This window comes from Acanthaster planci, linkage group LG05 (assembly GCF_054643075.1).
Source record: "Acanthaster planci isolate LZ-2023a linkage group LG05, COTS_SCS, whole genome shotgun sequence".
NCBI lineage: Eukaryota > Metazoa > Echinodermata > Asteroidea > Valvatida > Acanthasteridae > Acanthaster > Acanthaster planci.
The window spans coordinates 17,276,585-17,303,675 of NC_141781.1; the positions used below are offsets into that span (position 1 = coordinate 17,276,585).

A 27,091-nucleotide genomic window follows, 5' to 3' on the forward strand; every position below is an offset into this window, starting at 1 on the left:
CAGTATACATCTTGCTCTAGAGGAGACGTCCATTGCGTCAGAGATAGAATCTAACTTATTCCTAGGAACATTATTCAGATCCCGCCTAAATTCATTTTTGTTGATATGTTTGACATTCTGAATCAAATGATACTATGGGAGGACATTTTAGCAAATGAACCATTACACTTGTGATTTAATTGAAGTACCCATGAAAATGCGAGCGAGTACGTGGTCTTACGAGCGTTAAAGTGTGTTTACGAGATCTCGTAACCGCTCGAGATGTCTCGCAAATCCTCGCGGTTTTTTGCCCTCGCGCGAACTCGCTCGATTATCCTCGCGCCCGCACGTAAAAGACACAACTGTAAAACGAGCGACTACGAGGGTCCATTGACCCGTGTAAACTTTGGCTAACTTCCCAAGTACGAACAAGCTTCCAGTATGTGACTGTGATCAGGTCAGGTTGCGGTTACGTCCGTAATTGTGGTCGACCCGAGAATGGCTCGCTTCATCATGGTTTACCCATGCATTTTATTTCTGTTCAACTGCTTATACAATTTGAGTGGAAAGTGCGAAGGTTAGACCATTCCTGTCTCCAAATCGAAATTTACTGTAGTGACTGGATTGCGGAAGCATGATTTTCAACAAAAGGAACTGTCCTCGTGTTCGTTTGGGATCAAACTGTAATGTATTTGTACAGTGTGTTTGCATTTCATCGTTATCGACAAACGAGGGACTTTGCCCCTTGCGTTGTCCGTCAGGTCGTGTCGGCAAGTAAAATAACTACCGTAACTGTATATCTGCATTTGAAAGTTGGCATTTCGTACATATTTTCGTACATGCTGTGTTCTTTCCGGAAGGAATTTTCCGTGCAGGCATTCGGTATTACCCGATCGACGATCTGTTTATATTAATACATGTCAGTTCCGTCAGGAATGTGGACTTTATTGTCTGGGAAGGGGTGGTGGGTAACTGACGTGGATTTTTAATTTTGTGATTACCTGAAGGTGGGCTTCCATTTTGATATATGTATGTACTTGCTTCTCAGCAAATTCACTGGAACAGTGCTTAGTTTTTAGCAGGCGGTGTTTCTGTTTGAAGGTCACGTCATCTGTCCCGAAGAACGCAACCTTGATTTTAAGTCCGTGAGGATGATCCCAATGCGTTGTATAAAAGAATTAAAATTAAGCAATTGGCCTATTAAAGATTGTGTAAAACCTGTTGGCAAACCTTTTGTTTACGGATACATGGGCACTAATTACGTGTTATTGCTGGTGTTCGGGGTGATATACAAGTACATGTACAACGTGCTTGAGTGATGTACATGTACGTTTGATTACGTTGAATTTAGTTGATGTACATGAATGTGTTTTAGCCTGAACAACTAAGCCTGAAGGTTGCATAAAGGGTTTTTTTTGCGAAAAATTAAATACTATTTTGATTTCTAGAATTTTCAATTTTTAAGGAGGAGGTTCAGCGTAGGCCCTTTAGGCCTACATAAAAAGTGCTACATGTTGTTCAGAAATGTTTCGAACCAAAGCCATTTTCCCACCACTGAAATATTGTTTATCATATTTGGCATTCCTTGGACTTTTTTAGTTGCTGTGAGTACATGTAGGCCAATGTGTCTGTTTTTGGAGGGGTTTGATCAAATTCTCTCTTTTTTTAATGAAACTATTGGTACGTAATACTGAAAACTAGTACGTCGAATTAACGCCTTTTCCCGACTTCTGAAACCTTTTTTTCAGAATTTGTAAAGATCTAATAACGGATTCAAATAATTGACGCATTATTTCTCCCATTTAAACAAATCTGTGTTTGACCTCTCCAACTTCAAAAGCAAGCATCCAATTTGAAATGACAGCTAAACGGACATATTTTTTATGACCCCCTAGTGGTTATCTACCGGCGATCTTGCCCTTATAACCTCTCCTACATACCTAGGTAAAGGTATTATGACTTATCTTGGCATGGTCATCGGTGGGGCAATAGGAAGTTAGTAGATTGATCATCTGTAGGAGGCATGGCATATTTTAATTCCCACAAGAGACACACTCCCAAACATGCATTACTATTTTATTCGAAAAGGATTTACATGTAGCATGTGGGGAGATTTTAAAGGAGGGAAATCCGTACTGACATATCAAAAGATTTACGATTAAATATTAATTTTTAAAATTAAGCTACACACTGGTATCACGGAGCCTCTACTCAACCTCAACAAAACACATTGTAAATTACCATTCCATAGAGACTGCAGAAAGAGATGCATCATGCGAGGGTCTTTGTTGGTACTCATGGCTTCATTGCCCAACGGTACAGGGTTAAACTTCCATTGTACGTATGTTGAAGGGTGGATTTTCTCATGGGAAATGTTAATTATTATTTTTATTTGTTTTAACCATGCCCAACGTGTATTACAACATATACGATGTTTTACTAACTGTTGAATATACACGTAGTTGTTGGCGGTACCCGCTACAACTTCGATCTGACACAACCAGGTAGCCGACGCCGGCAAGCTCTGTGGTCGAGTGGAACAAACGTCTGCACTGACGAATGCTTCAGCAGTGTTTTCGAGATATAAACAATATGCAAAACTTGTCGGTTTGCAGACGATTCGATCCTATTGGAATCTTCCCCAGGGGCAAAGATTCACTTTCATAGAATTAGGTCGCGGTGTGGAAATACATGTATTATACACGATCATATAGTGTACATGTACTGTACATGGAACAGATATCTACTGTGCATCTATTGCATGGTGGCTTTGATACGTGGAGATACGAGCGATTGGGTGGACATACAAGCGATAACGTGGGGTTGAGTGCATCAATGTGCTCGTCCATGAAGTTCACGCAAGCAGTGTGACTTCAGCCTTCAGGGAAGGCTTTGCACGTTTAACAACAAACTAATTTTTCAAGACCATTTTGCAAATGTAAATGCCATTTTTATTTTCTTTCTGTTATTTTTCTTTGTCTTGGTTTTTTAGTAAAAGTTCTCGGGGTAATCCAAGTAACCAAAAAATTGAAAAGTGTTAAAAACGTTCGCACATGTAGTCCAGCTCACCTCTCTTAACATTTAGAACAGCCCGGATATTCACGCATTCATCCCAAAATAAATACTGTTAAATCAGTACCCTGATGTACAAACCTGAAATACATGTATGGGGCAAATATCTTGTTCCCGATTGGCAAAGTCAGGTTTTTGTGGCTGTGAAACTAACACACACGACGCATCCATCCGGGGCAAATGTACCCCAGTTGTTTTGTATGATTTGGTTCTTTTTGTTTTTCTTTTTTCTTGTTTGTTTTTCACAAAGAATACTTTATTGGTGAATGGGAAAGAAATATGCTCAAGTCACTAAGTCACAGGCAATCAAGCCACATGTACAGTACATGTACAGTGTACAGTATAATACAAACACATGTACATGTACGTGTACATGTACGTGTACATGTATGTACTGTACACGTACAGGTTTATGTACATGTACATGTACAATGTATAAGGGTACGTTAGCACAAGCGCAAAGCGTGATTGTCATACGGCCGATGTGACTCGACAGTCGGAAACCAGTGTGTTCAAAAAACACTGGCACGCTGGTGTCCTTGTTCGCCGTGCATATTGCGCTGGCCATTTCTCACCGGGGGGAATTCCCTTTTTGCACGTGTAGCAAGTCCGTATGTTGTCGAAGGCAGTCGTCCTTTTTTTGCATTAATTAGCAGGTTTTAGTTCAGGATATTTTCTTTCGCATCACCTGAACATGGATTTTTCACACATTTGACACAGCTAGATTCCATAACATATATTTCCACGCCATGTTCCGCCTGATACATGTAATCCGATCACAGGACGGAAACGGCATGGCACAAGCAACATTGAAGTTTGGAATTTATCAAACCTGCGGCAGCCAGGTAGGCCTACGTTCCACTTGCACTGTCTGGTGTACGTCAAACTACACCGCTTACGAATTATGTCGATCAGTTTATGGCAGAAATTATTTTGGCGCATTGTAATTTTCTTATACTGTTTTCCGAACCTAATTGCTCGAAAACTAAGGAACCTCGCCTTTCACGGTATTTCCGATTCATAGCCTATAGGCCTATTTTTCGAAAAAGCGCATTTTTGAAAGGATGCAAATTTCGTCTTGTACTAGTTTTCCCAAAGATTTCTTCAAGAGGGATTTGGGCCGGATTTTCAAACTCACACTTTGACATGATCGGTCGGTTTGGAAGAAACAGGGGGTGGGAACACCACCAAATTCTTGGCATCTCCATCGATCCCATTTCACAGTCATAGGCCTAGGGGATGATATCTGGTTTGAATGCCTGTCGCATCCAAGTATCTTTCAAAGTCTCCTTTTTAAAAGCATTTACTGAAATCAAACAAACATCTACATTTATTTTTTGCTGCTGGTTTTGGATCACATGTGCTTACGTGCCGGACTGAATTCACTACTCGTGCATGCGTAACAAATTCGTATTTCACGGCATGGATTTGTTTGTTGGAAATTGAAAGAATCTTTACATTCTCCACTACGAAAAAGTAGGATGGCTCCATTACACCATTCCCTTGGTCGAAATATTGAGATTGCACCCCATTCTCAGGGATTTTAAAATTACTACAAAGTGACTGAGACCAATACTGCAGACTACACTTTGCCTTTGTCAACACCAGTAAAAGAAAATTAACAGTCATTAAAAATAACAAACACGTTTCGTTACTTTTCTTTCGACTTTAAAATCTATTATCGTCGATTGAAGTTCCTGTGATGTGTGAGGATTATTCAGTCTTTCAGAACTGTATATACACGAGACATACATGTATTTAAAATAAGTTTTAAAAAGTAGCCTATTCGTAGGATAGGCGTAAATTGGGACATTATAGTATTCTTACTTTCATTTCGATAACCCGGTTGCTTCCTAAATAAAATGTACTACTACAAGGAGACCGTGGTGTAAGCCTACACATTCCCGAATAACGATTCCTTTGTTATTGTTAGCAACAGTAGAAAGTAATTCCAAACCTTTCAAGTACTATAAAAACAGATTACTTGACATGAACTTTTTTCTTTCAGTTGCAGGTCCGTCGATATATGGCAGGGATCACCGACAGCCGGAACTGTCCACGAATTTCCAGCATGTAACTGTCATGTAGGACTAGAGGGCCTCTATAAATGCATATGTACATGTAGGCCTATAATGAAATTTAGAAAATACGTGTAGCCTGGGAAGTGCATTGATGGAATTGTGGCTATCCAGTTGATATCCAGTAAATTGTTCTTTCCCGGACGGTTCATCCGCCCTAATGGCAGTACTAACGATGTCCTGGTCCTTTTCCAGTCTATTATGTCAAATCGGGGACGAATGCCGAATATACGCTACCATACATGTAGGTAGAACTATAGCAGGAATGAAATCAGCAGCATATGCAAAATACAGAAAAATATGTATAAAATAGAGGGTTGCGTAAGGATAAAAAACTTCGATTCTGGGGAAAAATCAATACCAATCAACGGTAGAAATTCGTAGCAAATCGAATGCACATGAAACATTCTCGTTAAGTCAAGTACACAGTTCACTTGTATAGCTTTCCAAAACTAAGCTTTCAAAATGAAAGGATGACCCAAGGTCATAAATACTCCACATAACATATTAATACACTTCAAGAATAGGCCCCCCTTTATCTTGATGTACAGCTGAACATTGAAAGTTACGGAAGTTGTACGTTTTAATTCAGTGATGTCCCAAGATATGAATTGATTTTTCTCTAAATGAAGAAATTCTTCAATGAAAAATCAGTTTTTTTCATAAACAGGTTTCCCTCGTGTTTACTCTTTATTTGTGAAGAAGAACGTGTATATGTTGCGATTCGGAACTGGTTAAACCGATCTAGAACTAGGAAAGCCGTCGTCGTCATGTTCGTCGATCCGTAAAGTCCAAACTAAAAGCTTACATTTTCAAAAGAATTTTGAAGAACCCGAATTCCAACTCACAAAGTTGATTACTGACCACATTTTACTGGAGTAAGGTACAAGCATCTTTGTAGCCGCTGCAATCTGAATATTTATAGCCATCCGTAACAAAACACGACAACGGCCACGTGTTCCTGGGAGAGCTCAGGTTAAGTTAAGAAATTCTGGTTCTGTGAGATACTTTAGAAAATGGACAGTCGGTATTTCTTCAACAGCTGTTCATGGACTACATGTAATACATTGTATTTGCTGAGAGCATGGGCTGTAAAATCAACTATGGCCGTCTTGTGGTCAGCGTATTAAATCAGGTAACTAATTAACATGACCACAAATGTTTCTACATAGTTCGGAGTGAATTAAAGTTCACTCCGAATTTGGGTGTTCATTGTTTTACGATCAAACAGTTTTATTCATTTTTTTAAACATATTTTGACGTCATACAATTTCGGTTAACTGTTGATTTCTACCTCATAATCGTGTATAGTGGTGTTGTCAAAAGGAAGAATGTCGACCTTTACACAGGATGACAGACCGTTGTTGCAACTCTTTCATTGTAATAAAACTTTATCAGGTCTGTCTTTGTTTTTTCATAAAATAACGTAACATTTGCAACACCTGATCGTAACTATGACCTACATGTACATTACAAGAATTTTGTAGAATGCGTTGGTATTGAGAGATACTTTAAAAATGAAATATGTAAGGTCATTCTCAAGTTCCCCAAGAGAAAGATTCAGTATCAACTGTCAAATACTGGACATCTCTGCATAAACAAAACATCTTCAAAATGAAAATGTACAGTCACAGCACCAAAACGGAGTAATTACAATGTACAGTGTGTAGGGAAGATTACAAATCAATAACAGCCGGCAAAAAGGTGAGGGCAAAAATCTGGAAAGCCAAAATGAACAATAATTTAATTTGTCAAATTAATCGGTGTGCATGTACAACTGCACTTGTATTCAATGTTAGTTTTTCCCCAAAATCAGTCTCAGTACGCGAAATAATGAAATTCAATCCAAGGAATCCGTATGAATTTATGATGTCTCAATATTAATTTTACTACAGTCGCGATGGACAACCCGTGCTGTACACAATGTATATGTACATCAATTCCAGAAAAAAAGATGAGGGTTACAAAATGCGTTACCGCACCACTTTTGGCGCAAGATGCTGACCAGAAACCGGACAGTTTATATTGGTGGTAGCTATATTTTTAGCTAGCTATTAATCATACCTGAAGTGTACTAATTACAATAAGGATCTGGAGCGATTAAGTCGTCTGCACCCCTCATCAATGGCTTTAAAGCAATCTCTTCTCCAGTATTTCTCAAACGTTTCTGGAGGGAGGGATGTTCGACCCTTCAGAATTCCTTTAATGTGGTTCAATCTTACTGGGTCAAGCTTCGTCTTCCCCCTAACGCCCCTACAATTACTTGCCTTCATCTCTTCCTTCGAAAATAATAAACGGACCAACGAAAGCGCAAAGTTCGCCTCAGAGGACGAGCTGTCTTTATGGTCCGCTATTATTTCCGTCGAAAGAGACGAGAGATTCATTGGAGGGTCTGAGGGGGTGGAAGCGGTATTAGATAAGGCAGGCCTTGATGATCCCATTCGTGGTGGTGTCACTTGAGGGACTGGAGATGAACGCTTTGATGGCGAGTCAGGGACGAACTTGTGTTTCCACAAGTCGTCAATCTGACTCGCCATTTTACGAAACATCTCCAAATCGGTTACTGAAATTCTTGCCATCGGTGTTTTGGCTGGAGTACTTGTTTTATATGCAGGGGACCAAGAATCCTATGAAGCAAATGAAGGAAAGACTGCATTAGGCTAATGAGTGACATTATGCAATCATGACAACTCACATATCTCTCATGTTTAGATACAGACCAGTGGGAGAGAGCTGTGGCCTACCACAAGATTGGTGCTGTTTTTATAGTGAGAGATAGCCCATTCGGGAAATACGTGGAACTGTGATTAAATTCCACTCCTAAATTGGATTGCAAATCCCCAAACCTGGCAGAGTTATGTAGTTTTTACTCTGTTCACTCATTTCGGAGAGGGAAGGAATCTGTGTGAATGCCGCGAAATATATACTTGTGCAGTCTCCAGTAAGGATGAAATAAACAAAAATTCATATATTCCCATTGTTGTCAAATGGAATGCTTACTTTTAGGGGGCTTCCCATGTTGCTGTTCATTTCATCGGATAGAAAACTGAGCTCCGGGAAGTATGGTATCTGCCAACAGAAAGCGTGTAACGTGTGAAACGGTGCCTTTAAATACACATGTACACGTAGTTGAAAAATATGTCATACATCTACATGTACATACATGAACTTTATATCTGCTAACACAGGCAGACAATTTGGCTATTGGCTGCTGAGTGGCTCGATTTGGCATGCAATGACGTAGCAATGAAGTTGATGACTGCAGTATCTACTTTTCAAAATGGTCCTTACACGTACATATAAGCAAAGGTTTCAATCAAAATAAGGATTAATAATGTCATTTTGATAGACTGTCATTATTGGATATTGCTTGGCGTGTCCTCTCTTGAATGAAAGTCTATGCCTTATTTTTGGCCACATACCCGCTCAAGATTGAGTGTTTTTGACTCTACTGTTAGCATTAACTTTTGGGAGTAGGCCTATTAAAAGTGTATCATGGGCGCATACCTGTTCGGGACTTATAGTATCCGGTGACCGTAAGCAGGTACGGGCCGGGGTTTCAGCAGCCTGATCATCATCTGCAGTCTAAAGAAACAGAACGAGACAACATAGTATCTCAATGATTTAAACACAAGTACTCGACACGCACTGTTCCAAAAGGTCGGAGTTCCTTGAATTCAGTGTTTTTAGTGCTTTTAGGGCCTATACATGTATATGCAAAAGGGATAATTTTTTAATGAAAAAATCAAGGACAATTCTTTTGTGGATTGAAAATAACCTGGTACTTCGGTAGCACTGACTTGTGTAGTACTTGTTAGAGTGTACCACTTACATGTGCTAGAACAGGGCCGTCTGTTTCTTCTGACCCGTGGTGGTCCCTAGGTGATTGGGGTGGTTCAAGCCTCTCCTGATAACAGATAAATGCAAATTATGGACCTTTGTTAAAAGACGTCAAACGCTTTGCCCACAGATGAAATACATGTATACCTAGAGGGTTTTGAAGCGTGATCTCCACTAATGTTTGAAGGGAGAAGTTTCTCAACTTAACTTGTGGACGGCATTACTGTAGTTTGCCTTGACGTGGCAAAATTTCCATAACTCTATGGAAGAATATCAACATGCTCAATTGACCTTGTTAGTAAGAGGTCCTTTGGACTGGGAAATGCCCATGTTTCAACAGGAGCCTTGTAAAACTGTATACATGTATTATAAGGAATGATAATACACCGGTATCACGATCTTGTATTCACAATCTTGTATTGTCGTTGCTCTTATTAACGCGCAACTGTACATGTACATCAAAATTTTCCAACTCACCAACTGCTCTTCCACAGCCTCTACATCGTCATCGTCAACACAGAACCGAGCCAGGACAGTTGCTCTCTTCTTCTCCTAATTTAAGGTGCAAAATATTTACATGTAAAGTGTGCATTTCAAAGCATGCTTGTACATATTTCCAAGTTTTTCTGTATTCTGTGTTGGCAGTTTTAGACCAAAGCTAGAATATTAGAAGGAGTTCTAATACCCGGCCACCTTCCTCTCGTTTAAATGAATCCGAGTTACCAACTTGGAAAACCTCAATTTTGAAATGATAGTGATTAACCAGTGGTCGTTCCCTTATGACACTACAGACCTACGAAAAACTGACATGGCTAATTTTGGTGCGGTCATCAGTGAGGCAAAACCAAGTCAATAGATTGACCACCTTTTGGAGGCATGATTGATTTGATTATTCGATTCCCACAGGATTCCTAGGCCCTCCTCCTATTAATCTTTTTCTTCTAAAATGATGTGAGATTTGGGAAGATCTTAATGTGAGAATTTCGTAATCCATGTGCACATACACACGAATATGCTAATTATTATAAAGTGCAAATGGGAAGCAGCTGTCGTATACATGTACATTTACTTACCTTAGCTGGCCTTTTCTGCACCTTCTTTGCCTGTCAGGAAAAGACATTACCATGATACACAGTTATTGGCGATGGAACACGTACTAAACACGAGCGGTGTGTTCATGTTCGATTAACGGCGGGGAAAGCGTCCTTTAAACTTATGGAAATATGACAATTTGCAAAAAAATGAAAGTGACACTCTTATGGTTTAAATAAAAAATTTAACCTTTTCCCCTGAGAAACGTTTACAATATTGTGTGTGTGAATTTCCTAAAATAACCGTTACCTTTGATGTACCAGTAGTTCTCGCCTCTTTGACCTTCTGCGTTTTTCCTTTCTTCTTTAAATTTGTTTGAACCTGATGAAAGCAATACATTCCCAATTACAAGCCATTTATTGTTTTATTTATCCTGCCTCCCCACCCTTCGTTTTAACACTTCATCAAACATTCAGCAGTTCTGATACTTTAACAAAATGAAACTAGACCTAAGTTTTTTTTCCCCGAGTCATGGGTGTTTGCCTTGTACGTGGAGTAGATGTATACTCTTACCTTTATCTTTGATGCTCCAGACGTCTGTGCAGTTTGTTCCTGCGGCTTTTGGGGGTTCTCAGTTGTTCTTCGTACCTGATGAGGAAAACCGGTACATGCACGAGCCCTTTCTATGTTACTGGTCCTTTGAACCATTACCAAACATTTTCAGAATAGTACTTACATTATTAAACGAGAAAAATCTTCACGAATTTATGTATTATGCGTCTAAAGACGCGTAGCAATTTGATTTTGTTCATGATTACGCACGGTCGAGTTCGGGTGGGAAACTGTTTATATTGGGTTATACTTATAACATGCACAATTTTTATGTCTCAAGTCTATTGTTTTCTATGATTTCCATTACAAAATATACAAGATAGTAAGTTAATTTGTAGCAAGTTCCTAAGACTTTACTATGACGGTGTTTCCCGTTAATACCCTTGTATACATGTACTTGCCTTTGTCTTGGAATTTCTGGCACTGGCAGTTTCTGCATCTTGGACATCTGTCGTTTTTCTTTTCTCATTCGTCCCTTGAACCTAAATAGATGAAGCATAAGCTGCGACTATGAAATTAGACCAAACTTATGGGTAGCCCTGGGAGGACATAGGTGAAAATGTATGCTTCATTCTGGTGTTTGAAATTCATCCATGAACTTGCCATTTCCCTTTAAGTCTGCTCAATTACGACCCGGGAATAGACCCATTAACTGAGGCGTTGGAAATCATTTACAAAATACCGTACGTGGACTCTCGTGGCAACGTCGTACCAAAAATAAATAGATAACAAAAATAGTCCTAGTCACTTTGTCTGGACGGAAAGTTTTATCCCGGAATGAAACAAGCAGAAGCAAGTTTTGGCAAGGGCGAGCATCACAGGAATTTAAAAGATTCTAAATGTGGAGGATTTGAAGAGGCTTTTTTTTTTCGAAGTTTGTTCCGGAAATTCTATTATGAATTCAGTGAAGAAGAGTTCAGAATTTTTCAAATGATACAAACATCAAACGTTTACGGCTGTTCCTAGACTTATTCACGATACGCCGGACAAATTTCCATCCGAAGTCAACCTGGGTGGGATAGGTGCGCTTTACACAAACCAAGTCAGCGAAAACGCGGTTGGAACTTGCCCCTTGGAGGTACATAAAACACACTTTGGCCTACCTTAGCCACGGTTTCTTTGGTCCTCGAAAGAGCTCTTTGTAGAAAAAGCAGATCAGAGTGGTCGTCTATGCAGAAGTGAAGAAGGCAAAACGATTCGAAATTGAAATAACTGTATGCAAAACCACACCATGAGCATTTCTTTCTCATTATTTACATTGGCAGCGGCAATTTAAAACAACAGCGCAATTTCTCTTATACTTAAAAATGATTGAGACATATTGTAGAGACCTTCAACAGCATCTATAGTACTTTCACTTTCTGTTTGGCTGAGAAAGCCATTTAAAACAATAAAAGTGGAGGCAAAAAGTTTGAGAGTTCATGTTGACTTACCTGAAAATCGCAGAACTTCGCACGGAAGGTATTCCCCTTCCCATAGCACTTCCACCCTCTCACCGCTTTCTATGCCGGGTTTCACGTTTTTGATGAGTTTTGTAGGCATTATGCTTGTCGACTTATCGTCAAACGAAACCAACACTTCTCTAGGAATTTTGTATAACTGCCTCAGAGACATGGTTACACTCTTGCGCAAATTTCCGGGGCTCGGTGTATGTGTACATATAACGGTGTATACTCAAAGTCCCAACTTTCCCGTGTGCCAAGTTTTTAAGAAGTGATGTCGCAGGTGGATCACTCTATACGTGTAGTACTAGTACTGTTGTTATGTACTGTATGGGTTTCACTTGCACTGTTTAAGATCAAGTAATGACAGACAACTTATGTGACCCGTCATAGTTTGAATACCCATTACCCTGAGCCCCCAACACACATCAATTACTCAGGTCATGGGGAAAACTCGGCCGGTTAGGCTTTGTGGCCTACAAATATTAGTAATTGAGTCCTATATTAATACAGTATACTCTGACCTTTACATCATGAATCGTGGATAGTATAAATTTGTTTAGCGAGTTCAATACATTGAGTAATAATAGCCAATTGCATTAACATGCGTATGTGCCTTTTCAAACAAAATCGTTTTCAACAGTAAGGGTGATTGTGGGTACTGTACAGGTACATGTATATGAATAACATGCAGCCAAAGCGAAACTTGTTGGCGTGCGTATCGCGAAAAAAAAGGTTTCTACCGCTATAGAAGTAAATGTACATTAGAACAGGACTGGTGCGGGTCTGAGAGCAATGACCTCAACAACTCAAAGCAGAAGCGGTTGCGCCTTTTCTTTTAGCCGTCATCGCACTGTATCTTTCTCTGGTAGCACCTTCGGAGACTGCTGCCAGTTCCAACAAAATGTGTAAATTGTAAAGTGTCGATCGCAGTTACCCTCCCGACGCGAAATTTTTACAGGGCCAACGGGGTTGCAGGATAATTACACTGTCAATTTTACGTCACAGAAAATTCCTCTGCTGACGACAAGTGCGATGTAAAACTTACATCTTAATTTGAATTCAGATTACAGGTCGGTGGGTCGTGACCTCTGGTTTTTCCAGCGCGCACGTCCTTACACTACATTAAAATTAAGTTATTTTCAAAATTGTCGATAAAAATTCCCGCAGGATCGGTGGCATTTACGACAACACTTTTCCTAGTTCAGAATTGGTCTAAGCGGTTCCGATAGGATCGCAACAAATCAAGGATAAAAAGTTACCACGCAAAAAATCCATTCTTTAACTGGACCCATTGTGACATGATGAAGGGTTTCTTGATTTAGGGAAAATTAGTTCGTAAATAAGTCCTAAGAAAAAAAAGGAACTTCCACGAATATGACTCCACTTTTCTGGCGAGCTCTCCGGCACTATACTATGCCCCAGCCGCGCAGTTGACGAACCCATCACGTCACATGCATTTTTCTACGCCTTTGTAGTTGACTCCCTAACAGGATAGGGTGCAACACTTGCCCCGCCCCCCAGAAAAAAAATTGTTGAGTTTTCCGCCAATTTACAACCACGGAAAAACTGCATTTGTTTAGATTAAACAGACGTTTTGATGAAAAAGTTTATATAATTTTGAGTATGAAAATGTATTTGAAATCATACGGAGTGAGTGGTAGATCGTCATGTAAATGTTGTCGATTTTTTTTTTAATTTGTTTTTAATCATTATTACTACAGCCCCTATTTTGCTCCCGTCATAAGCTGCAGTGTCTCACCACGGTCTCACGCACGAGACTTGATTGAGACTCCGAGGGCGCATCTTACTATCGGTTTGGGTCAAAAATCATTTAGTTGTAATGTCGCCATGACTGAAACGTATGAGGTAAAAAGAATCGTGGTTTTTTGAGACCTCATTCGGTGTCAGAGTGTATGGTCAATCCTAGGATGCCCTCGTAAAATGCACACACATGTACAGCTGCATGTTGCTGGCCAGTAAAGATGACAATAATTGCCAAAGCGGGCAAGTATTAGAGTCTGCTAGTACTAGAGTCTGTGCACGTGAATTGTACGGTGGATAAAATCCTGGGGTGGGAGTGGGACTGCCACCTTGTATTTTAGGAAATTATCAGGGCCCTCCTAATTGCTGTATTTTGCAATAGAGTGTAGGCATCAATTTTCAAAATGGCGATGGCCTCGTGACTGTTTTGAGCGGTGGGTTTTCTCTGAAGAGAATTTTTTCAAAAGTCACCGGTTGGTCCACTGAAAATTGGAAGGGAAATGAAAGATGAGGAAGTGAGCTTTCCTTTGATATGTTTCTTGAACACCTGTGAAAATTATATTTTCTTGATTTTTGGTTTGGGAATATTTATCACTGTCGTCCATGGCTGCTTCTGGTCCATGGACATAGACTTTCTGCGGCCGAGTTTGAGGTAGTGAGGAATCCACGTGTGCATGCACGGAAGAAAAATCCACGTACTCTGCACAGTATGAAACAAAACTACTGTACATATACATGTACAGGTACATGCATGCATTTACTATAGCTGCCGTGGTGTGTGCATTCTCTTTGGTTTCATACATTTCAAGTTATAAGAATCTGTGTTGTGTCTATCTCACATCGAGTTGGCAAATGGAGTTCCCCATTTATCAGCGCCGACTTCCTTCCCATACAGTGAAAATAACAAAACCGACTCCCCTCAAAGAATTCAACTAAATGCCACCAACAACCCGGATTTTTATCCATTAACAACCTTGCACGAGTATGTATCATGTCGTCCATCGGGCCTTGGCCCTCTCTTTTGCCCATTCATGGGTCTGTACTGAATGCATAGCAATTTCAAACGCGAACTTGAAGAAAACAGTGGCTTTCTGTGGAAAAAAAGAGCTCACTCATTTCGGACTGGGGCCGCCAAAACTGCTTACGAATTGAGTTTTCAACCCATTGAGATGAAAGGATGGGGTATTGGCGGTCCGGAGCGGTGTTAACTTGAGTTGCCCGTGGTCAACATTTAAAGGTTGAGTGCCCGAGGCTTGACCTCAATATTCTTTCCGTCATTTATCCGTCTTCACTGTGCCAGAAGGGATCACTGGGGATTCAGTATTAAGTTATTGGGACGCAAGACCCCTCAAAAAAGTTCAGGACGTTGAAAAAAGTAATTGCATGGCTTTAATTTAACCCAAGGAAGGGTAAAATCTGGAACTACCCAAATACGGGCTGTGTTGACCCAATTTTAGGATGAGAATTCTTTTGTGTTTAATTTTTCAACCACCAAATGAGTGGATATCAACATTGTTTGTAAACCAGAAATCTATTTCAAACACCCATAATATTGGGTTGAAACAACCTAAACTAATGAGTACTTGCAGTTTTCACCTTCCCTTGGGTTAAAATTTAACCCAGGCAATTTTTTATTGTCCTGGAAGTGCCTGTATATGTGACCGACGAGATTGATTACAGGATATGAGAGGGCCTATTGTGGTTCATTCAGGCACTAATGTGTCAAGTTGATTTCTTCTCAATACGACAGAGGCGTTATGTTTGTTCATAGCAGCAGAGAGCTTGACCCCCGAACATTTTTGCCCTGGTCCGAAATCCATCCCACCAGCATTTTACTTTGGGGCTAACCCCCAGGAGGCAATCGGCAGGCATGGTAGAGCTGTCAACAAGTGGGCGCGCTCTTGTTTCCCAACGTCTTCGTGTCTTTTTGATAAAGCACAACTAATTTCAAAGGGCATTTTTCAACCTTTATAGGCCAGATGGTATCCATTTGTTTCTGGAAGAAAAGTATTTTCAGAGGAAATTATAGCAATTTTACTACCTGTTATGGATTAAGGATTTCATGAATGGGTTTTTTTCTTTCTTGAGCCGTGCACTGCGCGTGGGGCAATATCTTTAAAGCGGATAAAACACCAACTTAATTTATGAACGATTCCTTACTGTTGACATTATGAAAATAATAGAGTAGATAAAATTCTATGCTGTGCATTGTATGACAAAGTCGAAGGAGTAGCGAGTGTCTAACAGTTGTTGCAACCATGTCCTCCCTTGAGTTAGTGCAACAGGGGAGTGCAAACGAAGAAAGTTAATTAAAGAACGGTGTCTGGAAACATGAGTTGACATTAGATATGTATATAAAATCATTTCAGTTTGGTGACGTTTTGATTTGTTCTGGCACTGTCCTAACGAATTGTTGTTTCGACCTGGCGCTCTTTGGCCTCGGTGGAAGCCCAAACATTGATTTATGATGGCATTCCAAGTCAATGGTGCTTCAAACTACGGGAGTCTGCCTTTATGGGTGGTCAAAGATATGGGGCTCCAAGTCAAATGGTGCTTGGAACTTTTTTTTTGTCTTAGTGGGTGCCCAAACAATAAATATGTGTTGCGTGCAGGATAAGTCGGTTGTTCAAATTTTGGTATCCGACACACAATAATGAAGAAAGTAGTTTTAATTTTTGATTTTTTTAATTTAGTGTCATGAATACCAATTCCGACGATTTCTCCTCCCCTGTGATGTTAAATATCCCGTAAAGTGGTCTCAAGATGCTTTTTTTTCTGGATTTCCCCTTTGTCTCACAAATTCTTGCTGCTAATTTTTTATTTAAGGGGGAAGGGGAAACGGCACCGTGATCGCATCACTCATGCTCAGTGATCGCATGCAGACACGTTGTACAGATACAAAAGTATAATTTTTTATGATTAATAAGACGGTCTTAACGTCGTGCAATTTCAACAAGCTCAGTTTTGTTCATTCTTCTTGAGCATCTTCATTTTCTTTGAAATTCTAATATTGAAATCGGGATTTCCATGCAAAACGGCTGTGTTGCTGATACGTACAATGTATACTCAAATACTGTGCAAGGGTTTCGCAGACATGCGGGAAATTACGAGTGCCTGAGTGGACTTACGGGCGAGTGCGTGAAATGGGAGAAGGGGTGCGTCTAACCCTAACTTAAGCCAAACCTAAATTCTGGTTCTCAAAAAAAAAAATTACATGTAGGTCTATATTGTTGGATGGGGGAGCAGATGTACATTATACTTACGCGGACGTGCGGGTACACATATATTTTGTAAGGGTATTTTCACAGGCACACTTGAACTGAGTGGACATACATGTTTGAGTGCTAGGGTGGACATACGGGCGAGTACGTGAAATGCGGGAGGGCTAGGGATGTGTCTAGTTATAAAAATAGAGTATAGAGTGTACATGTACATTACTGTATTTGTATGTCTACTGTACAATGTACATGCCCATGCCCCAGTGACCAATCATGTTTCGTGGCTTTAAAGTCGCTAAGAGCTCAACTATTCCCCCCTCGCAAAAAGGAGGACCTTTGAAAATGTAACATATTTGGACAGTCTGCAATGCATATATGGGAAGGGCGAGCACAAGGTTATTGCCTCTGTTACCCAGGACTATGTGTTGTGTTCTGATGTACCTACCTACGTTTGTCATTAATATTTTTTCCTCTTGACATGACTGGAAACGAATGTAAAGGAGGGTACAAGCCCATACCCATAACTATTATCAGCTATTATGATTTCAAGTCATATGGAAATGTATGTAGCGGAAATTTTAATTGAGCGACAAATTTCCTATACCTCTTCCTTGGAACTTTACACATAAACTGGTGAGCGTTTGTTTAGGCTTATTTCTGGTAGATATTGTTGTCGTCTTTATTGACGGGTTGAGGGTCTTTAGAAACGTATATGTCTTTCTGTTAATGATTTGGATCAATACGATCTTTGTAACTGAGAGTTGTCTCTTTCCTTTGTCCTTAGTTTATTAAGCATATATGGTTCCAGTTTGTAATGTTTGAGTATAGAAACCCATTTTTGATTTGTAAACCAATGAACTTGAGTGTTTTTTTGGCAATGTTCATAACTATTGTACATGCGTCTCATTGAGCTTAAGACCTTTGGACTTATCGCAAAAACTGTTCATATATTCCTTTTTATTGAGGATTTTTGGAGGTTATTTTTTTTGGGGGGGGTTCGATTTGAATGTGACAAATGTGACAGGGGACAAAGTGTGGCGGCTAGTAACCACAATCCTCGTGTTATTTTAAAAGTGAGAAATCAAAAAGTTTATGTTAAGAAGTTAGTCAGGCTCAATTTATAAAAGAAGTATATCGAGTGGTTTCATGGATTCCTCGTTGCTCTCTAGGTTTTAAATGTAACCCCAGAATAATCACGAATGACAAGAATGCTATCTCATTTTTGAAGTTGTGTTGGCTCTGAAAAGAGCCGGTTGGTTTTTTAGCTGATTCAAAATCCCGTTGCTCGCCCACTGCCTTCTATCACTGCGGGAATAACTTTCTTCAGGTGGTTGATGTACCGTGTGCACGACTCTACTGTCACCTTGGTTCGCCAGAAGAGGTGAATTCCTTCGACGAGTTCATCTTTGCTCGCTGGTTTAACCTTGCGTCGAAGAAAGTGCTTGAGTTCGTGCCACAGACATTCTATGGGGTTAAGATCGGGCGATTCTGCGGGAAAAGGAAACCAGTTGATCCCGGTCTGTTGCATAAATTCTTTAGTTTCTCGAGCTGTATGCTTGGGATCGTTGTCCTGCTGGAAGCGATGCCCACGTGGGAAGCGCTTCTGGATGAAAGGGAGAAGTGTTTTCTCCAGAATTTCCTCCCGGTAGAAGTGACTGTCCATTATGTCTTGAAAGACAACGATGGGAGTCTTCCCCCGCTTTGAAATGCCCGCCCACACATGCAGCTTAACTGGGTGTTTGGCTTTCGGCTTGAGTTTCCTTGGACAGCCTTTCTTTCGAAACGTCAGCTTGCTGTGCCTGTCGAGCTGCACCGTACACTCATCTGTGAAAATAACGTCGTCGAAGGTGTCACCACGACCTACAGCATCACGGCAGAAATCAAGGCGTGCTTGTTTGTTGGCGTCACGTATTAGTTGGCAGTAGGCCGGTCCACTCGCCACCCAACCTAACTTTAAACGAATGCGGCGAATAGTTGATTCTGCCACCTCAAGACCAAATATGTTATACAAAATAAGGCTGACATCACGAGAAGTTAGCTCGTCGTCATTTTCGTACAAATCGTGAATAAGCTGATTTAGGGATGCTGGAAATTTTCGAGGACGCCCACACCCCGCTCTATTCGCGAAAGATCCCGTTGTTTTAAATTTCTTTAGAAACAGTCGTACCGTTCGTCGAGTTACGACTATGCCGTCCTTCTGTAGGTCTTCGATAATCTGTTTTTGGCGAGCCCCGGAAGAATCTAGCAGACAGATGCGAGACTTCGCGTACAGAGAAAGTCTTCGGACCATGTTGCTCTCGCCAAGATAAACTCGAAATGGGACCCTATAGTGGGAGTAAGGTTCACTACACTCAAAACGGGTTTTCACTTCTGATAGACAGTTGCACACTTCGCAAAGGAAATGCCTCATGTATAGGTTTTGCGCATGCACGCACTTCAGGCAGCTCACTCAGGATCTGGACTGGTTCCCGTCACGTAATTATGTACATGTACATTGTGTAGTCTTTGTATGTCATACAGGCGTCTGACTACTCCGTTGCAGTTTTTATGTAAATGAGCTGAAGCCCGCTCAAAGCACATTTAGGAGTTAATGGGATATTTCGCTTTATGTGTTTTTATCTACAGTTCAACGAAATAAACACGCATTTACAATAAATTGCCCCAAATCAATTACTAATGGCATTCGTTTAAAAAAATAACACATGGTGATCAAGAGAGAATTAATGTATTTGTGTATTTTTCACTTAATATCGCTGTTGGCCTGCCAAAAAGTTGTATATTTAACATCCAAGCAGATAGCTACTGGTCCTTATCAATAAGCACCGGGATCAGTCCAATCCAGGATCTTGTATTTCCCCTCGCGACAAAAATCTTTGATCACTCCCTTGAGTCTGCTGGGGATACAAGGTGTTAAAGATTGTAATTATGACCGTGACGTGAAGCGTATACACATAATACGGGCCTTAGCCTGGAACACCAATTATTTCAAACTTTAACAGTCCAGAAATATGTGGGAATTAACGTGCGTGTAAATTTATTTTTTTGGGGGGGAACACTCTTTTGTTATTAGCAGTGAACTTCGGAAAATGCGAGCACAGCCGGCAAAAAATCAATTTTCTTACAATGCTTTCAAAAAACCCATAAAAACCCGGGGTTTAGATCTTTCTGTTGAATTCATTTCTGCAGATATTTAAAAACAACACGTTTACCTGAAGATGACTGCGGCATGCAAACATATTGGCAAATAAGGATGGGCTCATCAAGAAAAACAATAACAACAACAGTAATCAATTAACATTAACGCCGTCCCATGAATGTATTGTTTGTATCTACATGTACAGTACATGTATTTGTCACTTACGAACTTTAATTTTTGGCTATTTCTCAGTAAATGTGAATTTAGGCCAAAAATAAATACACAAAAAAATGAAATCGAACTACATGTACACTTAGCCCAGGTACGGTTGTCATTACCTAAAATATAACAGCAGACTACTGGAATATCAAGGAAGAGTTAAGTCACATTTGTTTAAAATTAATGGAAACGATAGAGTCAGTATAGATAAGAGAATAATACACAGGCTTTTAGATTTTAAAATTAGCCATTATAAAATAATAAAAAATAACCACGTTTATAAAAGCCATTTACTCACGAATTATCCAAATGCTTAACACGTGCATGGAAAGGGACCATGTCATCCAAGGTCGACTTAATAAAATCACAAACTTATCTTTCCCCATCCCCAAAAAACACAGAGTATAGAAAGGAATAGAGAATATCACCCGATATACGGTAATTCGTCTTCCTTAACTTGATTGGGGCTGATGCTAGTCACGATCGCATTTTTCCAATGATGCATGGTTTATTTCAGTATTGTACCACTTGCTTTGACCGGCTCCTTTAATTTCCAAATGAACTCGGAAAAAAATCATCCAGAGTTTGTTTCCACGTTCCAACCATTCTCATCGCCATGAGTTTTTACTGCCTTTGTAGATCAACTTAATATGTCCCTCTCCTTCCCAATGAATGGCTTCTTTGCGAACCGTGTTGGTAACGCTGTAGTCTATCTACCGTCTATACTTTTGGAAAACAGCGATCGCTGACACACGCTGAACCGCGCAAGAATACTCTTCACACATTGAATGTCATTGGTCCGTTTGCAACGTTACCATTTCTTGTCCATAAAAGAGCCAATGAAAACCGATGTCTCAAATTACATTTATCTCCAAATCCTACCCTGGCGTCAGGTCTGTGCGACGGCATTGTACGGAACCGGCCACACCACGTGCGCTTTGCTCGTGCGACTGCTGCATCAGAATAATTACGCTGTACGTGTACAGTACAGTACTGTACAATGTACATGTACATGTACATGTATACGTGGGATACATGCTGAGCGCTAGTACACGCACTGTGTATGTGTACATGTACCATGGAGGTATATTTCCTGGTAAAAAGACGTGACTCATGGAGGTAACAGGGATTTGTAAATATTATTCCAGAATATTTACGGTTATAAAAACTTGACCGTCAAAATACAACGAGAAAAAAAAAAAGTATGCTGGAAAGTGATTTCAGTGTCAAAAGTTAAATGTCAATTTCTATGATCGGAGCTAAAGAATAAGTAAGATCTTAAAATTAGAGCCGGTAAGTCGAAACAAGATAGACAGAATTCCGCCAAATGACTGAAGAATCTTGTCCCTATTACCGCTACAACTTATACAAGACTTTACTTTCACCACACTGTCCATACTGCCTAGACAAAATGCCAAGGCCGTAGGCCTGATTGACAACTTTAACCGTCAAAGAAAGATAACGTGATGCTGTAGGAACGTGGTTTCCTTGAAGACAGCTGCAGATGACTTGCGCTTGTCATATTTTCAAGCGTTCATGGTAGGGCGAAACATTATCGCGAATAGACTGTGAAAGTATGATTAAGCCAAGGTGGCTGGAATGACCTGACCTGCATAGTCTAACAAGGGTATCATTTACTTTATCTGGTTACACAATCAATCCGAACCCACTAATCATATTTATTTTTATTTATTTAATCTGATATCCAACAGTGGAATCCGCCACTTCCAGGTATCATGGATAACAAAACAAATAACAACTAACAAAAACTGTTGTCGTTACATTTTGTACATGTGCATGTGTACAAAGACGTCAACTGTCCGACCTTTCCCTAAAAATGATTGCCGAAAAAAAATTGGGGGTAAATAAATGCCAGCTAATTTTTGCTCAGAGATCAAAAATGCTCAGCTTCATTGAAAGTGAAATTGCAAAGCAATTACTGTAAACTTAAACTAAGCCTAGCGAGTCATGGCTCTGCTAAATATTTCTGAACCAAGAACCAAAGGTAAAAAAATCCCTTCACAGTACCTTTCCGCAGTAACGAACGACCAATAAAATTTTACGAAATTTCCATAAAGGCCACCTTTTTAGCGCCAATACAATGCCACTGAATCAATCACATGTCTCCCGATTTCCACTGTAAACGTCATCGTGGAATTTAAGACTTGCAGCAACGAAGTTTGCAGAAGGGCCGCAACGACTTCACGACTGTAAACGGCCACTGAGTCGTGACTGGGCCGGTATTCGGAGCACGCGTGGAGGTCATCCGTCACCCACCAGTGGCACTCGCTAACGCTCGTTGTTTACTGTACTCGACAGCGCTCGTGCTGTCTCGCGAGCGTGCCCGCGAGGGCTCGTTTACGCTCGCGGGTATCGCGAGCGCTCGTTTTCCCTCGCAAAATTTTCGAGGGGATACGAGGCTTTAACCGCCAGGTGCGAGCGAGTACGAGTTCGAGGGGTACCTCAATTAAATCAGTAGTGTATGTTTCTTCGTAACCACAAGCGGATAGTGATCAGACAATCCAATACGAGGTACAATTACAGATTGAACAGTTGACTGGTTACTTACATACCGGTAAATATGGTCCAAACACGTTTCTGAAATAAATCAAGTCACTTCGGAAACCACCTGCGTATAACCCAAGTTGAGATTTCTGATCAAAGACTGTTGGGGTTGCTTGAAAAAATTCATGTTAATGTCTCCCAAAATAAAAACATCCATGTTGAGATTAATGGCATGCTCAAAATTTTGTACAATTATGCAATCTGTCTTGACATTGGTGCTTGGGGGTCTGTAGACATAGCCTACAAGGAACTTCTAAGCTCGGGGGGGGGGGCTAAATCTGTAGCCACATAATTTCAGCACAATCAGATTCAAGATGGCACTGCTGATGTATACTAATAACCGGTCTCCTACATGTAGCTTGTCAGGCCTGTCTCGCCTCTCTGAGATATGATACCCATCAATTTTCAATGAGCTGGTATCATCTTGTGGTCAAAGAAAGATCTCAGAAATCCCAATCACATCCACAGGTCGGAGCCTTTACGTACATGTACATGTAAAATCAGCTTAAGCTGCACAACTTTCCAATTCCAACTTGCAATTCGAATACCTTTTGTTGGCAGATCATTAAAAACAGAATCAGGATTGTTATAATCAAGATGCGGAGGTATGTCCAGCATATGCAAATTTTGGGCCTGGCTCCTAGTAGTGTTGAAATTGGACATATCAAAAAAGGAGTCACTGAGTTGAAGCAGGGCACTTGTAGCACAAGTACATGTATATGGCAACTTATTGTTTGTTTTGTAGAATTTATACATGTATGTGCGAAGAGTCATGCCTACGCACTTCATGTGGAATACTTCCTCACAGAGTACACACTGGATTTGTTGGTGATTCTTTTGCACTCTTCTGTCGCAGGATGGACACACAAGATGATTTCCATAATAACAGTGCACTGCTTTAATTCCAACAAAGTTTTTGCTACTATGAAGTTCATCAAGCATTTCAAAAAGTGATGTTGCTTGTACCAGATCAGTCATACACAGACACATTTTGGGATTACAGTCGGTCTGTCTTAAATTTTCACTTACAATTTGTGAAACCTAGCGGTCGATGCTACTGTTAGGCAGTCTGGCCTAATATAGGGATCAGAGAAATTAGTTTGTTATAACCAGGAAGTGGTTATAAGAGGACTAGAAAAACAAGGACACAAGAATTCAAGAATTTGGGATTCTCAGAATTGGCTCTTTATGACAGTATTTTGTTACAACAGTGTTCCTTACATTGAGAGTCGACTGTTTATATTATCCATCTCAAGATTTTGAGAAATTTTGTTGATCACAAGTATGCCATTATGTATGGTAATTTGCAGTTGAATGCACATGGGGCACCGACATTTGACATGGATATTTTACATAAACAGTTCAGCAAATCTGTCCTGTACATACATGTACACATACTATACATGTACGTGTTGAATTAAATGAACAAAACTAATTCAGTTCTACAAGTACATCACGTACATACCGTAGATTTAATGACTTTTCTTACCTGCATTGTTCGTTGACACACCTTCATAGGTCCAAAGGTCACCTCATTCGTCGTACCCTGCAAACATTAATTCATAAAAAATTAATCTGATATGTTCTGGTACTGCTGAACTAGTTTATACGTACTGCCATTTGCAAAATGTCTCCTTCCAATGAACCAAAAAAATCATATTAACACATGTGACTAAAAACTGGAAAAAAGAGAATTGCTAGTGCCATATATTCTGTTTGGAATATCATCCTACTGTGATGCCTACCAGTATTTTTGGTGAATTTGGACCGTACAGAATATCTTTCGAACCAACAAGGCAGTGACCTTTACAGACTTTTGTGTACTGTATGGAGAAAATTGCGAACTTGTTGAATTGCACAATTACCATTTACTTGAGGTGCACGTACAGTGTACAGTCTCCAGTTGTAAATGCTCTATTTATTTACACTTATTTATTATTATTATATTACAGGCAAAAAGGTACAAGCACAAAAAGTTACATAGAACTACATGTACATGCAGGATAGAAAGATTACATTAAATTTTCCTACAAACTGCAATTCATACAATCAATTTACAATTCACTTTCACAAATTAAAAAAATTACAATTTGTTTAAAAATAACAAAGGGGAAAATGTAAAAACCATACACAGTAAAAAAAAATAAAAATGTATGAACGAACAACAAAAAGAAAAAAACGATCAAAAACAGATTTTGCTGTATGGGTACACAGGACTGAAGCCTAAGGATTACCTAAAAAGCTTATGGGCTTATTGACATGGTTTCCAACTGTGACATCACAACTGTAACAAAAGAAATTGACTTGAACAGCAACAAGAAAGACAACGACGATGGCAGCAATGACAAACAATTTCTGAAATACATGTACTGGTATCTTGACGAATAGTTGTAACAATTTCCCTGTAATCCTTGACTGCATTTTAATGTAACCTTCTATCAATGACCTATAAACATACTAGTGAGCCACACTCGGGAAAACATAACCTTTCAGCCCTTTCAAGTCACCTACAATGCCAACAAAGATACTGTACTTTACAGTAGGAAGATACCGAGTGCTGATGATTTTATACCAAGAGATGCCCTACTGGTACATGTGCGTACAGAAATGATCAGAAATACAGGGGCAATTGTAATTTACCAGTAGTTTGCGGTATCTGCTGCTACAGTGTACATGTACATCTGACTTGCACGGGGGCAAGCTCGGAGGTTAAGTGCTGTATGTATGTACATGTGCATACAGTACATGTACATGTACTGTACATGTAGTGACATACATGTACATGTAATGTACCTGCTAACCTATCATAGTCCTTGCTGAGGTATGGCATCACCACATAACAGATTAGAAGTTTACATGAACTGAGGGCTCATTTAAATACCTTTTAATCTATTGTGTGGTATTGCCTGACCTCAGGAAGAAGTACGACAAGTTGGCAAGAATACTTTACCAGTGCACATGGACATCTTTTACTTTATATTCGGACACATCATCAACCTTCCTCTAAGTAGAATTCAGTGGAAACTTGAAGGCAATCACACAGAAAAGAGATGTTTCTTGTGTTCTACAATGTATGTGTTTCTCTTTAACTAAAACCTTACACATGGCCATGAGGTCAGCACTAGCCCAAAGCAGCTAACCAAGGCAGAATAATCTGGTTGAATCACTTTGGGCTTGTCAACAATGTTACATTCATCAATTCAAACAAGGTTTAGATTCAAAATTTTGGCATATTTAGAATCGTTCTGTGATTTTTCTTAACAGTCTGTGGTGATGATGCCATCATCTAGGCAATAAAAGTCACCAGAGACTGGTTCTTCGTGAAAATGTATTTTCCTGCATGTTCATGTACGTGTCTGTCACTTGATGCAGAGGCTCATTCTGAATGCATGAGCTGACAGAGTTGGGCAATTCCACCATCATGGACAATACATTTGGACGCAGGTTTCAAACTTTAGTCGTCAATTTGACTGACTATGAAGTTAAAACCACTTGATTGTTTGCCTCTGGTAACATATAATGTTGTTTTTATCAAGCAGTTTGCACATTAATAAAATCATAATTAGTTATTGAGCTACAAGCATTACTAACGAGCATCATGGACATTGGGCTAAGAGGACATGGGTATTGTGACCAACACAATCATTACGAAAACTCTGTGAAGTTAGAATCTGTTTTTGTTTCAAATGGCTTTAATACTGTGAGGTACGAAACAGTCAACAAGCAAAATGGTAACACTAATTAGAATGGCTCTTCACTCTCTCGTTATAAGTCTTAATTAGGCATCAAGAACATTACATTTGTTTGTCATGGACATTACGCGTCCAAATTTTCAATATACAGCCCACAAATAAATGAAATAAAATGTGCCAAGAAAACAAGTCAAAACAGCCATGGACCTACAGTACCATTGGCAATCAATTGCAACATATTTTGAGAAATGTGAGCACTCGTTACTAATGTTTGCTGAGAAAATCAGCTCTGTCAATTTTTGCAAACTAAATTTAATCATTTTGAGGCCTTCAATTTTGACAATTGTACTTGTATACAAAATGTAACAGTGAAACTTAAAAACCCACAAGTACCCCATCCTAATTTCTTCACTACCATACAAGACACATGTACATGTAGCAC

General features: G+C 39.8%; 2 protein-coding genes and 1 long non-coding RNA gene across 10 annotated transcripts in view; 1 reads left to right on the forward strand and 2 right to left on the reverse strand.

Moving 5' to 3' along the window:
- LOC110987947 (high affinity cAMP-specific and IBMX-insensitive 3',5'-cyclic phosphodiesterase 8B-like) overlaps window positions 1–27,091 on the reverse strand; it is a 188,777-nt gene that overhangs the window by 148,317 nt on the left and 13,369 nt on the right. For all 8 annotated transcript variants that reach the window (XR_015425144.1, XR_015425142.1, XR_015425143.1 and 5 more), the window contains one exon: window positions 24,447–24,503. Coding sequence is in view for 4 of the 8 variants with exons in the window: in XM_022251116.2 (XP_022106808.2) it covers window positions 24,447–24,503 (57 nt within the window). In the remaining 4 variants the exon portion in view is untranslated. The remainder of the gene's footprint in view (window positions 1–24,446; window positions 24,504–27,091) is intronic.
- Window positions 601–8,106, forward strand: LOC147799135 (uncharacterized). Its single transcript, XR_015425151.1, has 2 exons — window positions 601–3,896; window positions 5,060–8,106. It is a non-coding gene; the product is annotated as an uncharacterized LOC147799135 (long non-coding RNA).
- LOC147799136 (uncharacterized) lies at window positions 3,852–13,424 on the reverse strand. The gene is made up of 10 exons (XM_087136439.1): window positions 11,717–13,424; window positions 11,015–11,095; window positions 10,575–10,649; window positions 10,311–10,382; window positions 10,043–10,072; window positions 9,447–9,521; window positions 8,962–9,036; window positions 8,637–8,714; window positions 8,130–8,198; window positions 3,852–7,756 (listed from the first exon to the last, which is right to left on the reverse strand). The coding sequence occupies exons 1-10, from the start codon at window positions 11,861–11,863 to the stop codon at window positions 7,208–7,210; spliced, it is 1,251 nt and encodes a 416-aa protein (XP_086992565.1). The 5' UTR covers window positions 11,864–13,424; the 3' UTR covers window positions 3,852–7,207.

Coding starts and splice junctions, on each gene's coding strand:
- LOC147799136 (XM_087136439.1), bottom strand. CDS start 11,863: ATGAGAAAGAAATGCTCATGGTGTGGTTTTGCATACAGTTATTTCAAT. Junction 10,383..10,574: donor CTGGAGCATCAAAGATAAAG/GTAAGAGTATAC, acceptor TGCTTTCATCAG/GTTCAAACAAATTTAAAGAA. Junction 7,757..8,129: donor ACATGGGAAGCCCCCTAAAA/GTAAGCATTCCA, acceptor TTTGCTTCATAG/GATTCTTGGTCCCCTGCATA.